Source organism: Mus musculus, chromosome 15, assembly GCF_000001635.26.
Source record: "Mus musculus strain C57BL/6J chromosome 15, GRCm38.p6 C57BL/6J".
NCBI lineage: Eukaryota > Metazoa > Chordata > Mammalia > Rodentia > Muridae > Mus > Mus musculus.
In genome coordinates, this window is record NC_000081.6 from 35,003,165 (window position 1) to 35,024,825 (window position 21,661).

Consider the following 21,661-nt stretch of genomic DNA (forward strand, 5'->3'; position numbering starts at 1 on the left):
ACTAGAAAGTCCCAGATGCTAGGGACCCAAGAGGTCCCCAGGACTCAACAGGGAGGACTTTAGACAAAATACTCAACAAAGGGGAGACAGAACCTGTAGAGACCATAACCAGTGGATAGTCATGGCTTCCACTTGGGGCCACACACACACCTCAAAAATATTAATCCAGAATTCTTCCTGTCAAAAGGAAATGAAGGGACAAAGAGTGGAACAGAGACTGAAGGAAAGGCCATCCAGAGACTGCTCCACCTAGGGATCCATGTCATCTGCTGACACCAAACCCAGACATTATTGCTGATGCCAAGAAGTACTTACTGACAGGAGCTCAGTAGAGCTATCCCCTGAGAGGCCTTGCCAGAGCTGGACCAATACAGATGCGGATGCACACAGCCAAACATCAGATTGAGCAGGGGACCCCAATGGGGAAATTAGGGCAAGGACTGTAGTAGCTGAAGGGGTTTGCAACCTCATAGGAAGAACAACAATATCAACCAACCAACCCCCCCTGAAAGCTCCCAGGGACTAAACCACCAACCAAAGAGTACATAGGAAGTACCCATGGCTCCAGCTGGATATGTAGCAGAAGATTGCCTTATCTGGCATCACTGGGAGGAGAGCCCCTTGGTCCTGTGGAGGTTTCCAGGGTAGGGGAATGCTAAGGTGCTGAGGCAGGAGTGGGTGGGCAGAGGGAAAGATGAAGATCTGCTGTGAGCCTACATGGTTGCCTGGTGGAGCAATGAGTGACTTCTGAATATGCTTTTTGAAGATATATTGTACAGTTTTCTTTAAATTTAAATTCTTGGAATATTTTTGAAATCCACCTAATGCTAATGCTTGATTCAGGAGAATAAATGCTTTTATGGCATACCATATCACTCAGTGTTATAGGAGTGATACAAACACAGAAACACACACACACAGAGGCACATACCCTCATACACATGCATGCATACATATGTACATATTATTACAACCCACATAAAATGCAAATAGACTGGTATTTGTTTGTAAGTTTCTTTAATGTATATTTACATATTTCTTGTTTTCTTGCTTTAACTACTATTGACAAAATTTCCCCGTATTCTAATAACTTGTTAATTATTTTTAAAAAGCTTTAGAATTCTTTATTTTATATTCATAAATATTATTGTAATACATTGGCAATTTCAGGTAATTTCTTTTCAATTTATTGCTTTTGAAGTAGACAATCCTATAAATGATACTGTAAATCTATAAATGATACTGCATTTTTCTTAGAACACTATATTGGTCAGTGTTTCATCATCATAACACATACCTAATACAGTTTACCTATAAACAACAGCAAAAGACAAACAAACAAAAACAAATTCTAAAAGAAGCAAAGTTTTCCTTTCTCTAAATGTATCTGAACTAAAAAATTAAACGAAAAGTGGGTAAAGAAAACTAGCTAAGCTGATCTAGAGAGATGGCTCAGCAGTTAAGAGCCTGCTGCTCTTCCAGAGGTCCTGAGTTCAATTCACAGCAACCACATGGTGGCTCATCTGTAATGAGATGCCCTCTTCTGGTGTGTCTGAAGACAGATAAAGTGTACTCACATAGAAAAGAGAGAGAGAGAGAGACAGAGAGAGAGACAGAGACAGAGAGAGAACTACCCAATAATTTTTAAAAAGAACTAAGCTAATAAAATACAGAAATTACCTTTAAAACAATCTATCATATTTTGTAAATTTAACTGTTTTTTTGAGAATTTCATATATAAGTACTATATTGAATCATCTCTCCCACCCAACCTCTAACTATCTCATACTCCCAATTTTTTTTCAATTTTATGGCCTGATACGCATATACACATTTAATTATTACTGATACACACATAAACAAACAAAACCTGAAGAGTTTGTTACTACTGATATACACACACAAACCTGCAGAGTTCATTACTACTGACACATACACATACAACCTGCAGTTATTGTTGATATACACTGATACACAGACACAGACACACACACACACGTTGAGTTCATGTCCAGGTTTTCTACTGAGGTGAAACAATCAACTGCTAACATAGGAGATTCATCTCAACAAAGTAAAGAATCCCCTCCTCAAATGGAAAGGGTCAGCAATGACCATGTGAAAGCCTAGACTTAGATCGTCACAGGTCGCAATATGCAACCCCACTCCCTTCTTGTTGGAGAAAGGCTACTGTGGAAGGTCTGAACTACCATCACTGTTCGGTATGATACTGAATATTATATTAAGTGGCCATCCCCACAGTGTCAATATAGGTAACTGGAGGAACCCAAGCTCTTGATCTTCTTTGACACTGAAGAAAGGGATAGATGGATGGATGGATGGATGGATGGATGGATGGATGGATGGATGGACAGACTGACTGACAGATACAGACAGACAGATAGACACACACACACACACACACACACTGGATGAATGGATACATAAATAGGCAGGTGGAAAAATAGGTGAGATAGTAGCTAGCCAGTCTCCATGATCCCTCCAACAGAAACAAGTGAGATCCCTAATCATGTATCCTCAAGTGTTATAAGGAAATGAACTGCCAACCCAAGATATTACGAAGAAAATTACCACAAACTTCTAAAAGTGCAGTTGAAATAGTTCTGTAAACAAGGAAAATGGTGTAAGGAACTTTTAGGCACCAGGAAGACAAATAACAGAAAGAACAAAACTAGGGTAAATATAGTAACTTTCTCTTCTCTTGAATTTCCTCAATTAAGGTTTATGTTTAAAGCAAATATTATAGAACTGATGTAGTTCTCAACTACAAAGACAAAATATTTAAGGCAATTATAATCTAGCAGTGAGTCAGAAAAGAGGGTAAAGTTACTTCTAGATCTTACTGGAACTGGTAAGAGTAAGTCACACACCATGGGCACTGATACTCCAGCATCAAATTACATAACCAAATAATCAAATACTGTTGCCATAAATAATGATTACTCTACTGTTCATGTGGAACGTTGAAAACAATAAAGAGTAGGGCTTAGGCCTGGCAGTCTGGCTTAGTAGGTAAAGGTGCTTGCTGTCGATCGTAAAGATCTGAGTCTAAAACAAAATCCCACATAGTCTCCATGAGTTGTCTGTCCTCATCCTGACATAAATAGATAAATTTAATTAAAATATTTTTAAAAGAATGTGACTTGGACAAATGAAATCTATGTACAATAATCACTGGTTTACTATGTGATCTTCAGGGTGTCATTTAATTTTTCTGGGCTATAATAATAATCTCTACAAAATTAAGGAATTATATTGATATATTTTAAGTGCTTCTATCCTTTATAACTTAAAAAGATTTTTACCATAAAAAAAAGCTAGAAATAATGACCAAATGAATGAATGAATGAATGAATGGATGGATGAATGAATCAGTCTCCAGATAAACTACTTTTCGCCATCAGATATTATGGCTTTTGTTCGTTTGTTTGTTTTGCCTTTTTTTCCAGACCTTTCCTTCCTTCTGTGTTTCTCATGTATGAATCAATCACTTACATGTTCAGTATAATAATAACATCAAGAAGCTCTTGATTTGTTTGCTTAGTATTTATTTTCTTGGAAGATTGATAATGTTTAAAAATAAATGCTTTAGCCAACTATTTTTCATTTTTTATTTTTTACTATGTGGGTCTTGGGGACTGAACTCAAGTCCTTGGGCCAACCATCTCATTAGGTCCCTTAATTTTTTTATGTGCAGGGGAGGCCATGTGCATGGGTGTGCCAGAGCACACATCCAGGTCAGAAAAGGGTGTCAGACTTGGCAGCAAGTGGCCATCCATGCTCAGAGCTATCTCACTGCAATATCCTACAAGCTGAGAGATACTTCACTTCAGTGCCCTACATGCTCAGAGCTATCTTACTACAGTACCCTTCCATGCTCAGAGCTATCTCAGTGTAGTACCCTTCCATGCTCAGAGCTATCTCATTGCAGTGCCCTTCCATGCTGAGGGCTATCTCACTGCAGTGCCTGTCCATGCTTAGAGCTATCTCACTGGCCCAAATTTGCCATTTTAATCATTAACAAATTAAGTTTTGAAATTCTATCTATGTATGACTCAAAACTCAAATAAACTGAAGGGGGGGCATTTGAGGGCAAGAGAGAGGGAGAATGAGGTAAGGAACTGTGGGAGGGGGTACTGGGAAGGAGGGCAACTGCTGGGATGTAAATAAATTAACTAATTAAGAAAAGCATTACAGACTGTTTCATGGAACCTTCAATCAATTTTATTTTATTTTTAATGGTAGCGCAAGAAGTCATTTGTTTTTTTTTTGTTTTGTTTTGTTTACAAGAACTGTGACTTGAATTCTTTTCTATTTAACAGTAAGAAACATCGGAAAATTATTTGTTAGTGTAAGACACACTGAGGTACACTGTAGACATACTGTGAGAGACTCAGTGAGGCACAGTGTAGATATACCTACATGCATATGGTGTGGCATATTTATTAGTTGAGAGTTCTGAGGCAATTCTGTTAAGAAGAAAAAGTTCCACAAACTTGTTTTTCTATTATAAATATTAAGTTATTTCTTTTTGCTTTAGAATCCACGAATTTTTTAAAAAGCCTCTTGGTTTTTTAGATACAGAGTTTATTTACAGTAGGCATAAAATACGTCACTCAGGTAACCTTATCACTAGCATTTATAACATGTAATAATCTTTTCAGGGATCTTGGATTTACATACATTAGAGTGGAGCCAGAAGTCAAGGGACAATGCTGAGTTAAGAAGCACAAGGAAACCACTGGGAGATAAAACCCACAGCAAGAGCTCACAAAACAAGGGACATGGGAGCACATAGAAGACAAACAACAACAAACGCACGAGAGTTAAGTGCATGTGTCACAACTCCATGTTTTCAATCTTTAGACAGTCCTGAGACTCATTAGCTTTGGGAATCTGTGAAGAGGAGGAGGAGAAGGAAGAGGAGGAGGAGGAGGAGGAGGAGGAGGAGGAGGAAGAGGTCCTCATGTGCACTGACCTGTAACAGCTGTGTCGCAGTGGCTCTCTGCTCAGGACTCTTCACCAAGCACTTCTTCACAAAATCGGTGAAGTCATCAGACCAAAGTTCAGGTTTCCTGAATGTTGGTGGTGGGTTTGTAGGGATCATAAAAATAGCCTAGTGTAGATGAAACATCCAGAAGACACAGTGAGAAACACAAGAGGACAACCACATAAACACATCTCTATTTTATCAGAGTTCCTGCGATAATGCAATTGGGGAACCAAGTCTGTCTGCTGTGAGTGGGGTCCCTCCCCATGAGACCTCTTGACTTGAACTGCAGCTCGCTTAGCACATTGCTTCTTAGTTTATATTTGGTTTTTGAATCTATCACAAAGAAGACACATTCATAGACTTCTTGCCAAAGACATTAACTGTCAAAGATATATTTCCAAATCTTGTATGCCAGATTTATTTGGTTTAAGTACTGCAGCTAGAAAAGGCCAGCAGCAGGCTAATCTGCTTAATCCAAATTATTTAAGCATGAACAAAATTACTACTGTTCTTAAATACCAGATAATGGGGGTTCTAAATGAAAAAATTTAAATATACCACTTCAATTTACCAGAAATAAGTTAATTGCTAAATATCCATAGCTATGGTAATATATTCTGATAGTTCAAATTTGAAAAGTATAAAAGAAACCCTCCACCTCACAGCCTGTGGTAACCATCTCTCCAAGTTCCATGTGAGAAAACAACCAAACTGAAACAAATATAATATACTCAATAAATATTAACATTTTACTCATACATGCTATTGAAAATGAAGGGACAAATAGCAGTAACAAATTTTATGAAATAAAATGAATTAGAACACATAATGTCTACTCAGAGGTAATTTTATGTACCTACTAATAAGTAAATTTACAGAAATATACAATTAACACCACAGGTGAGAGGACAAACCAAAGGCCTTTAACAGCAATAAGTAAGCACACATAGCACACAGTCATGGACCCTTAAACAGAGAGAACCTCAGAGGTAGCACCCCAGTCTCACTTCTTAGGTCTGAGAACCTCAGAGGTAGCACCCAAAGTCTCCCTTCCTAGATCTGAGAATTCGCTCCCTTTGGAAAGGCATCTTTTCATCTGACTCTAGATGGGCCGCTTCTTCTGTATGCAAACTTAATGTACATTAAGTCATGTTCATTCTCTTTAATGCATAAAAAGACAGGGGTAGTCATAGTATAAAGTATAATAACATTTAGAAATTAAATTTTTATCACTAAATGGATTAGAAGACTGTTTACTGCTAAAACTTCTGTTCATATATAGAGAAAAGATCACAACTATAAAGTTATACACAAAACATTTTACTTTATCAATTTTAATGTCTTCATTGCATAAGACAGAGCTTCTATTGTACACTGAAATTTTATTAATTGGAAAAAGATATGTATAATTGGCTTGAAATCATAGTAAAAGCTATTTACTTCAATCTGTTAATTTTACAGAAAAATAACCTAAAGTCTAGAGAGATTAAGAGTTAAAAGTGAAATTTCAGATGTACAACAGAGCTGTCATTTAAATCATCAGAAAAACATCACAATGTTTCAACAAGCAAAGATGATTATTAAATGTAAACAAACACCTAAGGAGATGTGAAACATGACAAATGGTCCCACTGTCAGCAAATGGATCCACCAAGTCCTCCCTCTGCTTCCTCTGAGGGGCAGAGCACGAGCAAGCTTTAAGGCTATATAAGGTTACCTAGACTTACTAGAAATCCAGCTGTCACAATTACTAAGCTGAAGTCCATTCAACCAAATATGAGAGAATATTCACATCAATTTTTTTTCTCAGCAAACAACATTAGGCTGCAAAAGAAATGTAGCTCATGCTACAACGAAATACAAAATTATCCAAGACCTCTGAGAGCTAAAACAATAAAACTCGAAGAAGGAAACTCGTGAGAAAAATGTCACGACAGGAATTTGACAATGACTTCTTGTCTGGAACCAAAGTTCAGGCAATAAAAGTAAGGTGAACTCCATAGAAACGTATGGCTCTGTACCTCAATGGACATGATCACAAGAGCAAAAACGGTATCCAGAATTGAGAATCACAGACACTACAGCAAGCTACAGGGCACAGAAGATCCCTACACCTCAGCTGTCAAAAACACAACTTAAGTTTAAAATAGGTGAAGGCCTTAAATAAACATTTCTTCAAGGAAGAAACAAAATTAGCTAACCAGCCCAGGGCAGATACTTATCACCACTCACAGGAAAAGGCAATCAGACACAAAGATGCAGCACTTGGAACCCAACAGGAGAGCCTCTGGGAAGAGAAGAGATGGGAAAAGGAGAGGGAAAGCTCAACAGAACCATACCCTTAAAAATGGTTAAAGCTGGGCCTTCAGAGGTGGCCTAGAATTTAATTCTTGCAGGGGACCCATGTTCAATTCCCAGCACCCACATGGTGGTTCACAACTGTCTAACTCCAGTCCTAGGCACTCTGGTGCTCTTTTTTGACTATGTGGACACCAGACATGTGCATAGTGAACATACATACAGGCAGGTAAAATGCATAAGAGTGTAGCCAGGATTGCAAAGCAAAGGAAACATGTATGTATAATCAGATATTTCTATGGTCATTTTCTGTAGAGTCAGCTAATAGAATGATCCAGAAATAATCAATTCTGAAAGTAACAAAAGGTCGCTGACAAATCAATAACAGTGGGATTACTTTGTTCTGTTGTATTTTGTTGACTTGTTTAGACAATGTCAAGCTTACCTATAAGGTAAGAGAAGATAGACTTAGGCTGACTTAAACCAGGATGTCACTTGGTCAGTCAATCATCTACTTTACTCACTGGGCCCTTCAAATATGTGACTTCATAAATTTTGCTATTACAAATTTTAAAATGCTATCTATACCTGAAACCCACAGAGCGCACAGTCAACTTGTAGAGAAAAATTAATGAACATATGGAGCAAACACCATGAAGGTCTTTCTCTAACTGGGTTCATCTCTGATGGCTCCATAGTAATACTTGACTCCAGAGAAGCTTCAAGAATGGACAAAATAAAGAGCAGCTTCAGAAAAGAGAGGGAGGGAATCACCGGTTCCTTCAAACCAGAGTTAAAACAATACATCCCTACCTCTTCTCTGAGAACAGTCCAAAGAAGAGAGAGCTGACCTTAACCTCAGCTGCAGGTAGATAGGAGATTGTCTAGATAAACACTGTCCCCACTGTTCTGTTACAAATTAGCAGATAACAGGCCCAATGATTTATGTCCTTGAAGCTAATGCTTCTCCTTTGAACTTTGAGCCAATAAGCTGCAGTCTTATCTTCTGATAATCTTAACATATAAGGTTCACCTGGCAGTAGCTATTAGAAACCAGAGGATAAAAAGCTTTACTCTAACTCTTATTTACCCAGTACTATCATAAAGTGAGTATAATGTCACATAATACTTGCAAACAAGCACTGAGCAAGCATGGACATTGAGCGTACAGTTCAAATAAGCAAGTCTATTAAACTGTCTCCAGGAAAATACTATGTATTTCATTTCTGTCTTTTTAGAAAAAACAGTAACAGATGTAGATTTTCTCAGTCTTTACTGGATTCAACCAACCTCTTAAGAATCTCTAGATTTTGTATAAGTCAAGCCATCAGCCCCTGTTGTAGAAAGTGCTGATTACCAGTGGCTAGCCTTAAAATACCCTGCTACCAACCAAACAGCACAGACACACATTAGAGCCATATAATTGATCTTATCTCTAACACCATTTGATGGAAGAATGTTAGTGCAATAAATTATATGATTAGCCTATGCCTGTTTCTACACAATATACTGCTTAACTACACACTAAACCTATCACTAAGTTTGGATTTTTTTAAAATTTCCCTGATCACAAGTACTCTGAAACTCTGAAGATGAAAAAAAAAAAAAAAAAGTGCTTCAAAACGCCAAACTAGCTTCGTGCCTGAAATCTCATGCTTTAGACTCGATAAAGCCCAGCTTGCAGAAAGTGCTTCACTGAGAAGCTATCACGCATAGATTTATAATCTCGGTCGAATGAACCAACAACTATGCCGGAGCTAAGGCAACTGATCTGTAATGCACAGGAGCAAGGAGCATGCCAGTATAACAGTAAGTCACAGATAATGTGAGCAAAAGACCGTCCTCATAGCAAATAAGAGGAAGGTGAGAGAGCACCTACAAAGAACAGCAGAGCTATTTTGTGAGAATGAACATAACACACAGGTAGCAACCTTAATCAAATAAAGATGGTCTTTTTTAAAAAAGGAAATATAGTAATAACCTCTTTTTAAAATGCTACAAATAAGAGCAAACAGTAAGTGAAGGTGAACTGGATGTCATCAGAAGCCCAGCCCCTGACTGCATCTCCAGTGTGGTGATTTCATACAAGGGAGACAGTTGGGCCATGTTCTTTGTGTAAAAAGATGTCAGCATCCAGGTGTAAAACTCCAACTCTGAAAATAGAATAACATGCTGGTTTGAAAGAAATGCAAAGGTGAAAAGGGTGTGGAGAACGCTTGCTCTTGCCTTGCAATTTCTCCAGTGGAATGAGCAAAGCACAGGACTCTAGTTAGAGCAGTGGTTCTCCACCTGTGGGTCTCTACCCCTTTGGGAGGGAGTGTCAAAACGAACCTTTCACAGGGGTCACATATCAGATATCCTGCATATCAGGATTTATATTACAGTTTCCATTACAATTCTTTTTTTAAAAAAAAAAGTTTATTTATTTTATTTTATGTGTGTGAGTACACTGTAGCTGTACAGATGGTTGTGACCCTACATGTGGTTGTTGGGTATTGAATGTAGGACGTCTGCTCGCTCCAGTCAGCCCTACTCGATTGCTCAGTTCCTGCTCGCTCCAGCCCAAAGATTTATTTATTATTATAAATAAGTACACTGTAGCTGTCTTCAGATGCACCAGGAGAGGGCGTCAGATCTCATTGTGGGTAGTTGTGAGCACCATGTGGTTGCTGGGATTTGAACTCCATTACAATTCTTAATTGTAGCAAAATTAAAGTTATGATGTAGCAATAAAAATAAATTTATGGTTTTAGGTCACCACAACATGAGGAAGTTAGAGGAACTTCCATAATCACTTATCAGGCCAGGAAGCATCAGTCGATCGCCTGGAAAGTAATCTAAGGACAGAGGTAGAGTGGGTACTCTGGCTCTGAATGGAGTGTGGCTACTGGACTGAACACTACAGTATCTATCTACACTATCAGAGAACCTCAGCTGGACTGAACACTACAGTATCTATCTACACTATCAGAGAACCTCAGCTGGACTGAACACTACAGTATTTATCTACACTATCAGAGAACCTCAGCTGGACTGACCACCACAGTATCTACACTATCAGAGAACCTCAGCTGGACTGAACACTACAGTATCTACACTCTCAGAGAACACTCAGCTAGACTGGACACTACAGTATCTATCTACACTATCAGAGAACCTCAGCTGGACTGACCACTACAGTATCTACACTATCAGAGAACCTCAGCTGGACTGAACACTACAGTATCTATCTACACTATCAGAGAACCTCAGCTGGACTGACCACTACAGTATCTATCTACACTATCAGAGAACCTCAGCTGGACTGACCACCACAGTATCTACACTATCAGAGAACCTCAGCTGGACTGAACACTACAGTATCTACACTCTCAGAGAACACTCAGCTAGACTGGACACTACAGTATCTATCTACACTATCAGAGAACCTCAGCTGGACTGACCACTACAGTATCTACACTATCAGAGAACCTCAGCTGGACTGAACACTACAGTATCTATCTACACTATCAGAGAACCTCAGCTGGACTGAACACTACAGTATCTACACTATCAGAGAACCTCAGCTGGACTGAACACTACAGTATCTATCTACACTATCAGAGAACCTCAGCTGGACTGAACACTACAGTATTTATCTACACTCTCAGAGAACCTCAGCTGGACTGAACACTACAGTATTTATCTACACTCTCAGAGAACCTCAGCTGGACTGAACACTACAGTATCTACACTCTCAGAGAACCTCAGCTGGATTGAACACTACAGTATTTATCTACACTATCAGAGAACCTCAGCTGGACTGACCACCACAGTATCTACACTATCAGAGAACCTCAGCTGGACTGAACACTACAGTATCTACACTCTCAGAGAACACTCAGCTAGACTGGACACTACAGTATCTATCTACACTCTCAGAGAACCTCAGCTGGACTGAACACTACAGTATCTATCTACACTATCAGAGAACCTCAGCTGGACTGACCACTACAGTATCTACACTATCAGAGAACCTCAGCTGGACTGACCACTACAGTATCTACACTCTCAGAGAACCTCAGCTGGATTGAACACTACAGTATTTATCTACACTATCAGAGAACCTCAGCTGGACTGACCACCACAGTATCTACACTATCAGAGAACCTCAGCTGGACTGAACACTACAGTATCTACACTCTCAGAGAACACTCAGCTAGACTGGACACTACAGTATCTATCTACACTCTCAGAGAACCTCAGCTGGACTGAACACTACAGTATCTATCTACACTATCAGAGAACCTCAGCTGGACTGACCACTACAGTATCTACACTATCAGAGAACCTCAGCTGGACTGAACACTACAGTATTTATCTACACTATCAGAGAACCTCAGCTGGACTGACCACTACAGTATCTATCTACACTATCAGAGAACCTCAGCTGGACTGACCACTACAGTATCTACACTCTCAGAGAACACTCAGCTAGACTGGACACTACAGTATCTATCTACACTCTCAGAGAACACTCAGTTGGACTGACCACTACAGTATTTATCTACACTATCAGAGAACCTCAGCTGGACTGACCACTACAGTATTTATCTACACTATCAGAGAACCTCAGCTGGACTGACCACTACAGTATCTACACTCTCAGAGAGCACTCAGCTGGACTGACCACTACAGTATCTACACTATCAGAGAGCACTCAGCTGGACTGACCACTACAGTATCTACACTCTCAGAGAGCACTCAGCTGGACTGACCACTACAGTATCTACACTATCAGAGAGCACTCAGCTGGACTGACCACTACAGTATCTACACTCTCAGAGAGCCTCAACTGGACTGACCACTACAGTATCTACACTCTCAGAGAGTTTCAGCTGGACTGAACACTACAGTATCTACAATCTCAGAGAACACTCAGCTGGACAACCCTATGCCTTTCAGAGGAAGGGTTCCCTTCTGTGGATTCCCTTCTGTGGATTCTCAGTCTGAAACGGAGTATTAGGAAGACTTTTATTAGTATTTAAGAGAGAAAATATCAAGGCAGGTAAGTTGAAAATTCAACCTGGCAGCAAGAGGGAGATAGAAAGAAAGTAATAACTTTAGGTTAGGCCAAAAAGAAACAGCAAATTACAAGAACTCAGACAATCTGTCTCCAATAATTCCTCCATCTCACTTTGGAAATGCTTTAATCCCTATCTTAGTGAAAGATACAGGAAAACAGTTTTGTTGTTGTTGCTTTTAAAGAAATAAATGATGTAGCAATCTTTAACTGCATAATCTTCTTTAAACCCTCTTGTGAACCAGAGCAAGCATGCATTCCAAATCCTGGGCCACCAGCTCTCAGCAGCAGATGTATGTCACAGTTACTGGAGAACATTTATTATCATTTTTCACAGTAGGAGTATCGAGGACCCATTCTGAACCTCACTGTCGGAAGCACACACTTAGGGGAATTCACCAGTCTTACAGACTGCGAACAGATAGCAGAGGAATGGGAGACTTACAAAAGCTTACTACCTCAGGGGCAGGCTTTCATCAACAGTAACTAGACTATATCTGCTGCTACCTATTTTGTTACCTAAAAAGCAGATATTTATCTATCTATGTTATAGATACATCACATTTCACCCTACTTTACAATTTTATCATACATAGTTGAACGATCAGAATGCACAGATGGCAAGAACCCCTAGTTCCACCCCATGCATCCCATAAGGAATGAGGGAGAGCCTCCAGTTCCACCTTTGTGAAACTGAAAAGGGCACCACAGGACTTCTGCCATGGCTCACTGTAAAAAACAAAGAATGGGGTGAAGACTTGCATTCTTCTGTGGACATCTAGCCACTGCAGTATGTTGGGACCATGGGAGCCTGGCAGTAAGCAGCTGCCCTTTGCTCTACCTGTTGAGGAGGTCTACACACCCAGCAGGACTTTCACTGTCACCCAACAGTAAAACAATCACCAAGCAATGGATCTCCATGAGGAGCCAGAACTGTGACTCCACCCAGTCAGCAATGAAGAGCCACTCCTGCCACTGGTGTCCACAAAGGCTGAGCAGAGAATCCGAAGTTCAAGCTCTACTGGTCCCCAACTGATGTAATGTCAAAAAGTATCTCAAGCACAGAGGTTACATGAGACTTGGAGAGTAAAAAAACTTTTATGTCAAATTTTTAATCAAAAATTCCTTATCCTATTCAAGAACCAGGAAGATTACAACTTCATTGGCAAAAGACAACAGATGTTTTTAATAGAGCTGTTAAAATATTTTAAAAGTAGAAACAGAAGTACCTCAATTAACAACTATAAATAATAGTTGAAGGGTACTTGTTGCCAAGCCAGACAGAGAAGATATAATAAAAAAGAACCAGTAAGCTAGAAGACAGAACAACAGAGTAAATTACTCTGTAAGTCCAACACGGGAAAACTTGACTTGGGTACATGGGGGTTGTTGGGAACTAATCTGTGCAGAGCCCAATTCCCCACAGGGGTAAGGATGAGAGAGCTGAGGGAGGGAGGGATAGAGTCCCATGAACTTCTCTGGGACCAAGTCAAAACATCCAGCATTCAGGTTTTTGGAGTTGTAGAAAAGAAACATGTTATATATTGTAAACTGTAATAGCTAGCAGTGCAATTAATCTTACAACACATCCAGCAAGCCTACACTACACCTGTGCAAGACTGGACCAATCAGTGGACAGCCAGAGACCAGGCTGTGCAGACCCCACTCCTTCCCTTTAACTACTTACTGCTACTGGTGGATTCTAGGGGAGGGACAGGTCTTGTCTTCAGTTCTGCAACTACTAGTGAGTTCATCAGACTCCTATCTCTAGCTCCAGACCCACAACAGCCCAGGGTGGCTCTCAGTAAATTCAGTGGGCCACAAAGCAAAACAAAGAGACATGCATGTGGATAAGGAATGTACAGGAGGGGCTGGTGGAAGTGGGCGAGGATGAAAAGGTGACTGCAGTGGAAACCAGGAGGCAGAGCTGGGTATTGACCGTTTCTCCACATACATTTGTGTTAATATAAATGTAAGGTGTAAAGCATTCATTCAAGGAAAATGTTTCAGTGAACACATTTCAACAGTTCAACTTTATAACAAGTATAAATAACCCTGTTAAAATTTTCTGGACTATGTCAGCATTTGGATTTTTTTTTAAATAAGTAAATTTCTTATCGAAACGACTAACTGGTGTGTGTGCAGCATCTCTATCATCCAGTGGATTCCATCCATTCACTGTGCTTTTCTAATTGAGTTGTCCAGCATGCAAGTACATGTTTTAATGTTGTGCTGTTCCTGTAAGTTTGCTATTAAAATACATTAAACTATAAAAACAGAAAAAAGGAAGAATAGGAGGGGCATGAAGAATCACATGCAGTACACACGTGTACAAAACTGTTACAGAGAAAATTCAGTTAATAAAAAAATTCACAGAAATTTCTAACATTTGGCAGAGCAGACTTAGCCTACAGAGTCCAGAGACTGTACAAATCACAAGACAGAAAAATAGAATTCACACAAAAACATATGAATTACATTTCAGAAAATTAAAGACTGAGAGCATAAAGCAATCTTGAATGTACACAAAAATGAGACCTTTAAATGGAGAGTGAAATGACGGCTGATCTCTTCTCAACGTGAGCGTTGGAGTGGCATAAAGTGGTTAAGAACAAGAACTGGCAGCAGACTACAACAAACAGTGGAATTGTCCTTCATGGATGCACAGGAATCAAAAGATTCTAAGGTAAAAAAACCTAACAAATTCATCACAGATCTATCCTAAAAGAAGGTTGAGGCCACTTTTCTAAATTAAAAAAAAAGATGTAATTAGTAAATGTGAAATAACCAGGAAGGAAAGTAGAATACAGCTTAAATCAGTACAACAGATTCTCTCCTTTTATCTGAGTTTTTGAAATTATTTTTCATAATTTCAACAAAAATTTAATATATGTAGAAGACATTATTAATACATGGGAGAAAATAAGAGAACAAAAAGAAATTAGGGTTCGCTATGTCACCTAAGCTGGTAAAAGAGATAAACTCATACACATTATGGATAAATCAAAATGGAACTCAAAAATACATTTAAGAAACCCACAGGAAGGCAAGAAAACAGAAACCAAAAACCAGAGGAAAAATACAGAAAACAAAAGGATGAAATAAATGTAAAAAATGAAAAAAAACAACTGTGTTACAGTTACTAGACTTCAACATCCTTGACAACAGCCACAGGAATCTCAATCGTCGCCTCTCAGACCTAGCTGTCCTTTACAGTCTGCACATACTCTTCAAGTACTCAGATGCCAAGAGAGACCATATCCTGAGATCCGGCACACACCGACAGATTTAAAGAGCTGACTTCCTAGAATGCCCTGCCTCACTGTAATTGAACTAGATATCTTATTAGAAAGATGAGCAGAAGCACCAATACTTGGAATCTAAACAGCAAATTTCTACATAATCCATGGTCAAAAGAAAAGCCTTGAGGTAAAGATTTAAAACCCTAAATGGAATGAAAGTGAAATGCAGAGCACCAGATGTAGACACATGACACAGTCTTGAGAGCAGATTTTCCAGTCAACACTGTCACTCCCACCCCTTAACTTTCCTTGTCTCTCTACTAGCCTCCAAATATGGGCTCTCAGAGCTGGCTACCCTTCCAGAAAGATCTCACATTCCATGTTTCTCTTTTATAACACTTCATCCTTCCTACGCCACATCAAACTTGGCATTGTCGAATTGATCCCAGTTCAGTACTAGAAAGGCAAAGCAATCAAGACATGCAGTGAGAGAAGGTAAACAAAACTCTCCTCCTATGCACTAGCTTCAAACAGCTGTAGATTATAGTTTCAAACGCATGTCAGCACCAAATTTTCACAACGATGGAAGGGGATAATGTGAGGCCAGGAAAAATCAACCTATCCCTCTATTTTATAGATGTGAGGAAGAAAAGAGTGTCTGTGGTGCCTGAATGCAACGAACCTCAGAGCTTCACACGCTGATTTAAGAGAGTCTCCAGTACATGTCTGCACAGGGCATTATGGTGGGCAAACTAAGGAAGAAATGGGGTAGCCTGAACAAGACGTGCCTTATGAGCCTGAAACCCCCAGCTCAGATCTATCAGCCGGGTGGAGTTGATTCTAATGGATCTTTGTTATTTCCTAGTAGAAGGGGAGGAAGATGATCCGCAGCTAAAACACTTTAAGGTCAGATGTCTTCAGAAATGAACCCAGAGAAAACACTTTACAATCAAGCTTAACAAGTTTTTACTTTCATACTTCCAAGGATCCTAACTAAAAATTGACAAAAATTTATGTATGTCTTTCTATCACATCTCACATTTGGACGATGAGAACACAAAACCAATATATCCATCCATGCCTTGTCTGACAACAACTTCATAATACCTTTACTACCACAGCTCAAGCCCCTCCATCTCCTGCCTGACCAACTGAAGAGCAACATCTTCATTGTTTATCTTCCCTGCTCGTACCCTTGTGTGGCTACTAACCCTTCTCCATAAAAAGAACAGCTCATTTAAACCCAGCTAGAACACAGTATTCCTCTGTTTAAGATCTTCAATGGCTACAAATCTCAGAGTAAATGCTAACCATCAAACCATAGCTTATGAAGGAAGCCACAGTGGTCTGGTCCTCTGCTACTCCTGTATAACATCTATGTCTCTTGTATCTAACCTGGCTCAGCCATTTAAGCCACGTCACTGTTCCTTATACCAAATACTCTATTTAGATTCTCCTAAGGAAACATTCTTTCAAAAAAGATCTGCATGGTTTATTTATTTATTTGTTTATTTCCCTCCTTTATCTGTACTAACCCTAACAACCACCTTATCAAAATAGCCTTTCTCAACCTCTCTGTGTACATGTAATAACACAAACACATTTGTCATCCTGTGTCCCTCTTACAGTTATAAACCTTATCATCATTTTAAAATTTGTGCATATACAACTTAATACTTTTGTTATATAAGTACCTTGCAAAAGGCTGGATGCATTTCATTTATTGTTATATCTCAATGTCTAAAACACTGTGAGGAAAAAGCACTTACAAATGAGACAGGGCTGGGAGGGTAACTCAGCAGTAGTAAGCTGTTTGCCTCACAAGCCCAATGCTCTGAGTTTGATACCCAGCACTAAAAGACAAATGAATAAATAATGAATAAATCACTATACCTACATCTTAGCCTTTCTCAGGGGGGACTTAAAATATATAAAATCTTACAAAGAGATGGAACTGGATAGCTAAATAAAATGAATATTATATGTATATACACATATACATTCATAAACACACACGTTAGCTGGCTTTCTTAGGAAGATAGAAGACTTGGCAGGAAATGATTTAACTTCAGAAAGAATAAAATTTATATGAGTCATTGACAAACAAGTCAATCCACCTTGAAAGACTAGTAAGTACCAACAACTATGTGAAAAATGTTATAATAAAACCACATAATTAGGCCCAGAGAACAGGACTATCTTGCCAGTATTTGTTGTCATTGGCAAACATCCATATTAACTCAGCTTCCCCAATTCAAAATACAAATGGAATAGTGAATTGCCAACTCACTGGAGAGAAAGACTGTATTACAATCTGGGTTCATATTAAAGTTACCTCATTCTTTTCAACTTAGATCTGACCTACAGGAAAATTTTTAACAGATTCTACTGGACAAGTGCCATAGTAAAGTTTAAAATTAGCATTTCAGATGCTAACCTAAAGGATTTCCATTTTATTTCTCAAAACCAAACTAGGCTAAAAATAAAATATGATGAATTATGAGTATAAAGTGAATAAAAGAAACATTTTGTCAGGGAAAAAGAAAAGTGCAACACTGGTCCCTTCTCTCGTTTCTTTTGATTTCATTCATGCGTGGCCTGAGTCAGGGCTGAACACATGGCAGCTGTAAACTGATGAAGCTGATACTGCCCCTCTTCCCTTCAGTTCCATTATGGAAACCTACACACACGAACATGCACAACAGGGCTTCATGTAGCCCAGGCTTCAAACTTTCTATGTATCTAAAATAGCCTTGAACTCTGGTCCTCCTGCCTCTACCTCCTGGGTGCTAGGGTTCCAGGTGTACAGTACCACATTCATTGACTTACCCCATCATTGTAAGAACTCTTTCCCTGAAGACATGTGAATAATTGAGTCCCTGTCCCTTATAGGTCATCCACCATAACTTAAGTAGGATGCACCAAAGTCCAAGTTGGGAAGCCAATAAGTTTATTGGGCATGAGTCAGGGTGGGTTATACATAGAAGCCTGACTATGAAAAATACTCACTGCATGATGTATATCCACTTCTCCACATCTGACAGACAGAGACCTGCCCTTGTAAACCTCCCAATACCATGAGGCCACATGCAATTGGAGCAGTACGACATATGGTGGCTGGGAGGTACAGAAGAGTGTAGACAGACTCTCAGGTGAGAGTCTGATGGCCCACTCTTCTTCCTCTTCCTCCTCCTCCTCCTCTCAGGGGTCTCTTATAAGAAGTCACAGCTAGCTGCTCTGATGAACACTCTGGCCGCTGTGCTCAGAAGGTGGTACTCCACAATGAACAGAGACATGTCTCCCTTCTGAGTTACTACATGTGCAAAGAAAATCGAAATACTCCCATTTTATACAAGAGCGTTAACTTCATTAATACCTGCATGTCACAAAACATTGCATTTCCTTTACAAAAAAAAATGCACTAGCTGCTGTACATCTGTGTCAATAAACTCATAATTAGAAAAGTCACCCAAATATAATGAAATGTCTGAGCTTGGGGTTTACTGGGTGGTGGGAAAGCTCAGGATGTTCTCAATGGAGACTGTTTAGAGGAGAGATGGAAGAAACTGTAAGTAACAACGTAACACTGAGCAGAAAGGGGGCAAAGATAAATACCTAGAAGCACATACAAATAAAGTGTGGCTAAAACGAAAGGCACGGAAACAGAAAGATACTCAGAGCCAAAGGCCTTCTATAACACTCTTAAGAATCTGACTACTAACTAGCCTCACACTTGTAAAACTGCTTCCTGATGGAGAGGTTTTGAAGGGAACAGGATGATCTGTGTGACTTAGGATGATAAATCTAGCAGTGTTGTGAAATTGACTCTGGAGAAGACAAAATGGAGGACTACTATTTAGAGTGATGTAGAAATGCAGAGGGAAAAATACTAAGTCCGAAAAATGGGAATAAAGAACTCCTAGAAGAGTAATGCATTTAGTAAGTACTGAGTAATGGAAGTCTGAATTATCTCTAGCTATGGGGACTGGGCAGGAAGAAAATGTCAATAGAACTTGACTAATAAAACTGGAAGATTAGACAAAAGCTATTTTCCAGACTCTTGAATTTGGCAACTGGTAGTATGAAAAACAATGGAAGATACTGAATTAAAGCTTGAAACAAATGTGTGAATATTAGATTTTAAGTGTCTCAACAATATAGAAAATAATTATCTAGACAGGAACTAAAAATGAGTACAGGACTCAAGATCGACAGCCATGGGGGTGGGGGAAATCAAGAAATGAGACATCAAAGAAGTCAAAAGAGGCAAGGGTGGCAAACAGATCTTCTATGGACAGTTGCAGGACAGCAGTGGGGAAAAAAGAGCCAAAGTCTACTCAAGGAGAAGTAAGAGGAGCTGCAGCCATAGGCACCTGCATCTGGGTGGTTCCATGAGAAAGACAAGGAGGGTGGGGCAGACGGAAGGGTAGGAGGGACCATTCCAGAAAAGAGGAAGAGAAAGAGAGAGCATGAGGTTAAGGCCCAAAGAAGCACTGATCGGATATTTCCATCTTTAAGGTATTTCTAATTTTTTCTAATTTTTCATTATGTATGTTTAAACAATATGTATATAGCACATTGATTTACAAGGCGAAGTACTAAATACCCTAAAAAGAACCATCTCTTTCATTTTCACCAGAATCCCAGGAGGAAATATTTCTCCATTTTCTATTCCACAAGAAAATTAAAGGATCAGAAGTTTAAGTAATGTTCTTACAAACTCTGTAAATACAGGACAGAGTTGTAAAGTGAATCCAGACAGTCTAACTCCAAAGCCTATGTTCTCAGCCATCAAATTACTCTGCCTTCTATACAACAAGATAATAGTTATGGAGTTTGCGGATCAGAAACTTATTAAACTTATTAATATATTTTTAAAAAACAGATAATTAATAGTAACACTATTAAGGCACTAATAAACATGGTTTTCTCACTAGTATATAAAAATATACATAAGAAGAGTTCTTAAATTTTTACCATGCAACAGAATTTTCTTGTTTCAATGCACACCAACAAATTCACCCTGAGAATTTAAGATTCTCGACCAGAGATGAACTCATATTTCTGACAAGCTCCCAGAGGCTACTGGAAAGCAATAACAGCCATCAAACTGAGATTAACATAGGAACACCTGGTATGTGGTATATCATCAGTAAGAATTGTCCACAATTATTACTAATAATGACATAACAGCTGTTACCATTGTCACAACACAAAGCTGACATAGTACCTGATGACCCAGTAACCTGCCTTTCAGCCTCCAGACTCCTTCCTCCCCTCACACGCTAGTCAGTGGCTCTCCTAGGCTGTGACCGTCCCTGCCCTCATGTCTTCACCAGTCTCTCTCCATCATTTCTGAACTGTAAGTATCTTAACATGGCTTACATAATCTTTGCCTGGACTATTATCTAATTACTCAACTCTCAATATCCTCTTGGAATGTTGCCTTTTTAAGTATTCTCAATATAAAACCACATATCTCTAACAAATCCATATATGTTCTATGTTTCCAAAGAACTTCTAAAATAATAAAGAGAAAATCAGTATGTGTGGGCAATTCTCCTGGAGAACTTTACATGAGTTATCTCATTTAACCTAGTAACTCTTCATGATAAAGACTATATTTATTCTCATTATGACATATGTAGAAATTACTTTTCTCTAAGTGGTACAACAGTAAATAGAACAGCTAGATTCTACCACTGAAATTACACTACACAAACATGTATTGGATTATTTAGTACTTAAATGGTGTTTAGAATATAGATTTTTAAATACTAATTTAAATATATTTCATTCCTTTTAATACTTTTAATTAATATTTGAGTCTGCTTTATACTAGCCACTAGATAGACACCAATGATGATGATGATGTTATTAAAAAATTAGGAAATGGGACCGAGTACCTGTTCTCATGAGACACAACTTAGTACTGAAGGGAAATACTTATAAAAGAGGGGCTAGAGGGACTACAGGTGATAAGAACTTGCATTACAGGCATCAAGTGGAAGGAGCCTTAAGGCTGACATTCGTGGTTCCTCTGACTAC

At 38.9% G+C, this 21,661-nt stretch overlaps 1 protein-coding gene across 6 annotated transcripts in view; it reads right to left on the minus strand.

Annotated features, from left to right (window-relative positions):
- Nucleotides 1-21,661, minus strand: part of Stk3 (serine/threonine kinase 3) — a 280,384-nt gene that overhangs the window by 127,666 nt on the left and 131,057 nt on the right. For all 6 annotated transcript variants that reach the window (NM_019635.2, NM_001357821.1, XM_030248670.1 and 3 more), the window contains one exon: nucleotides 4,997-5,134. In NM_019635.2, coding sequence (NP_062609.2) covers nucleotides 4,997-5,134 — 138 coding nt within the window. The remainder of the gene's footprint in view (nucleotides 1-4,996; nucleotides 5,135-21,661) is intronic.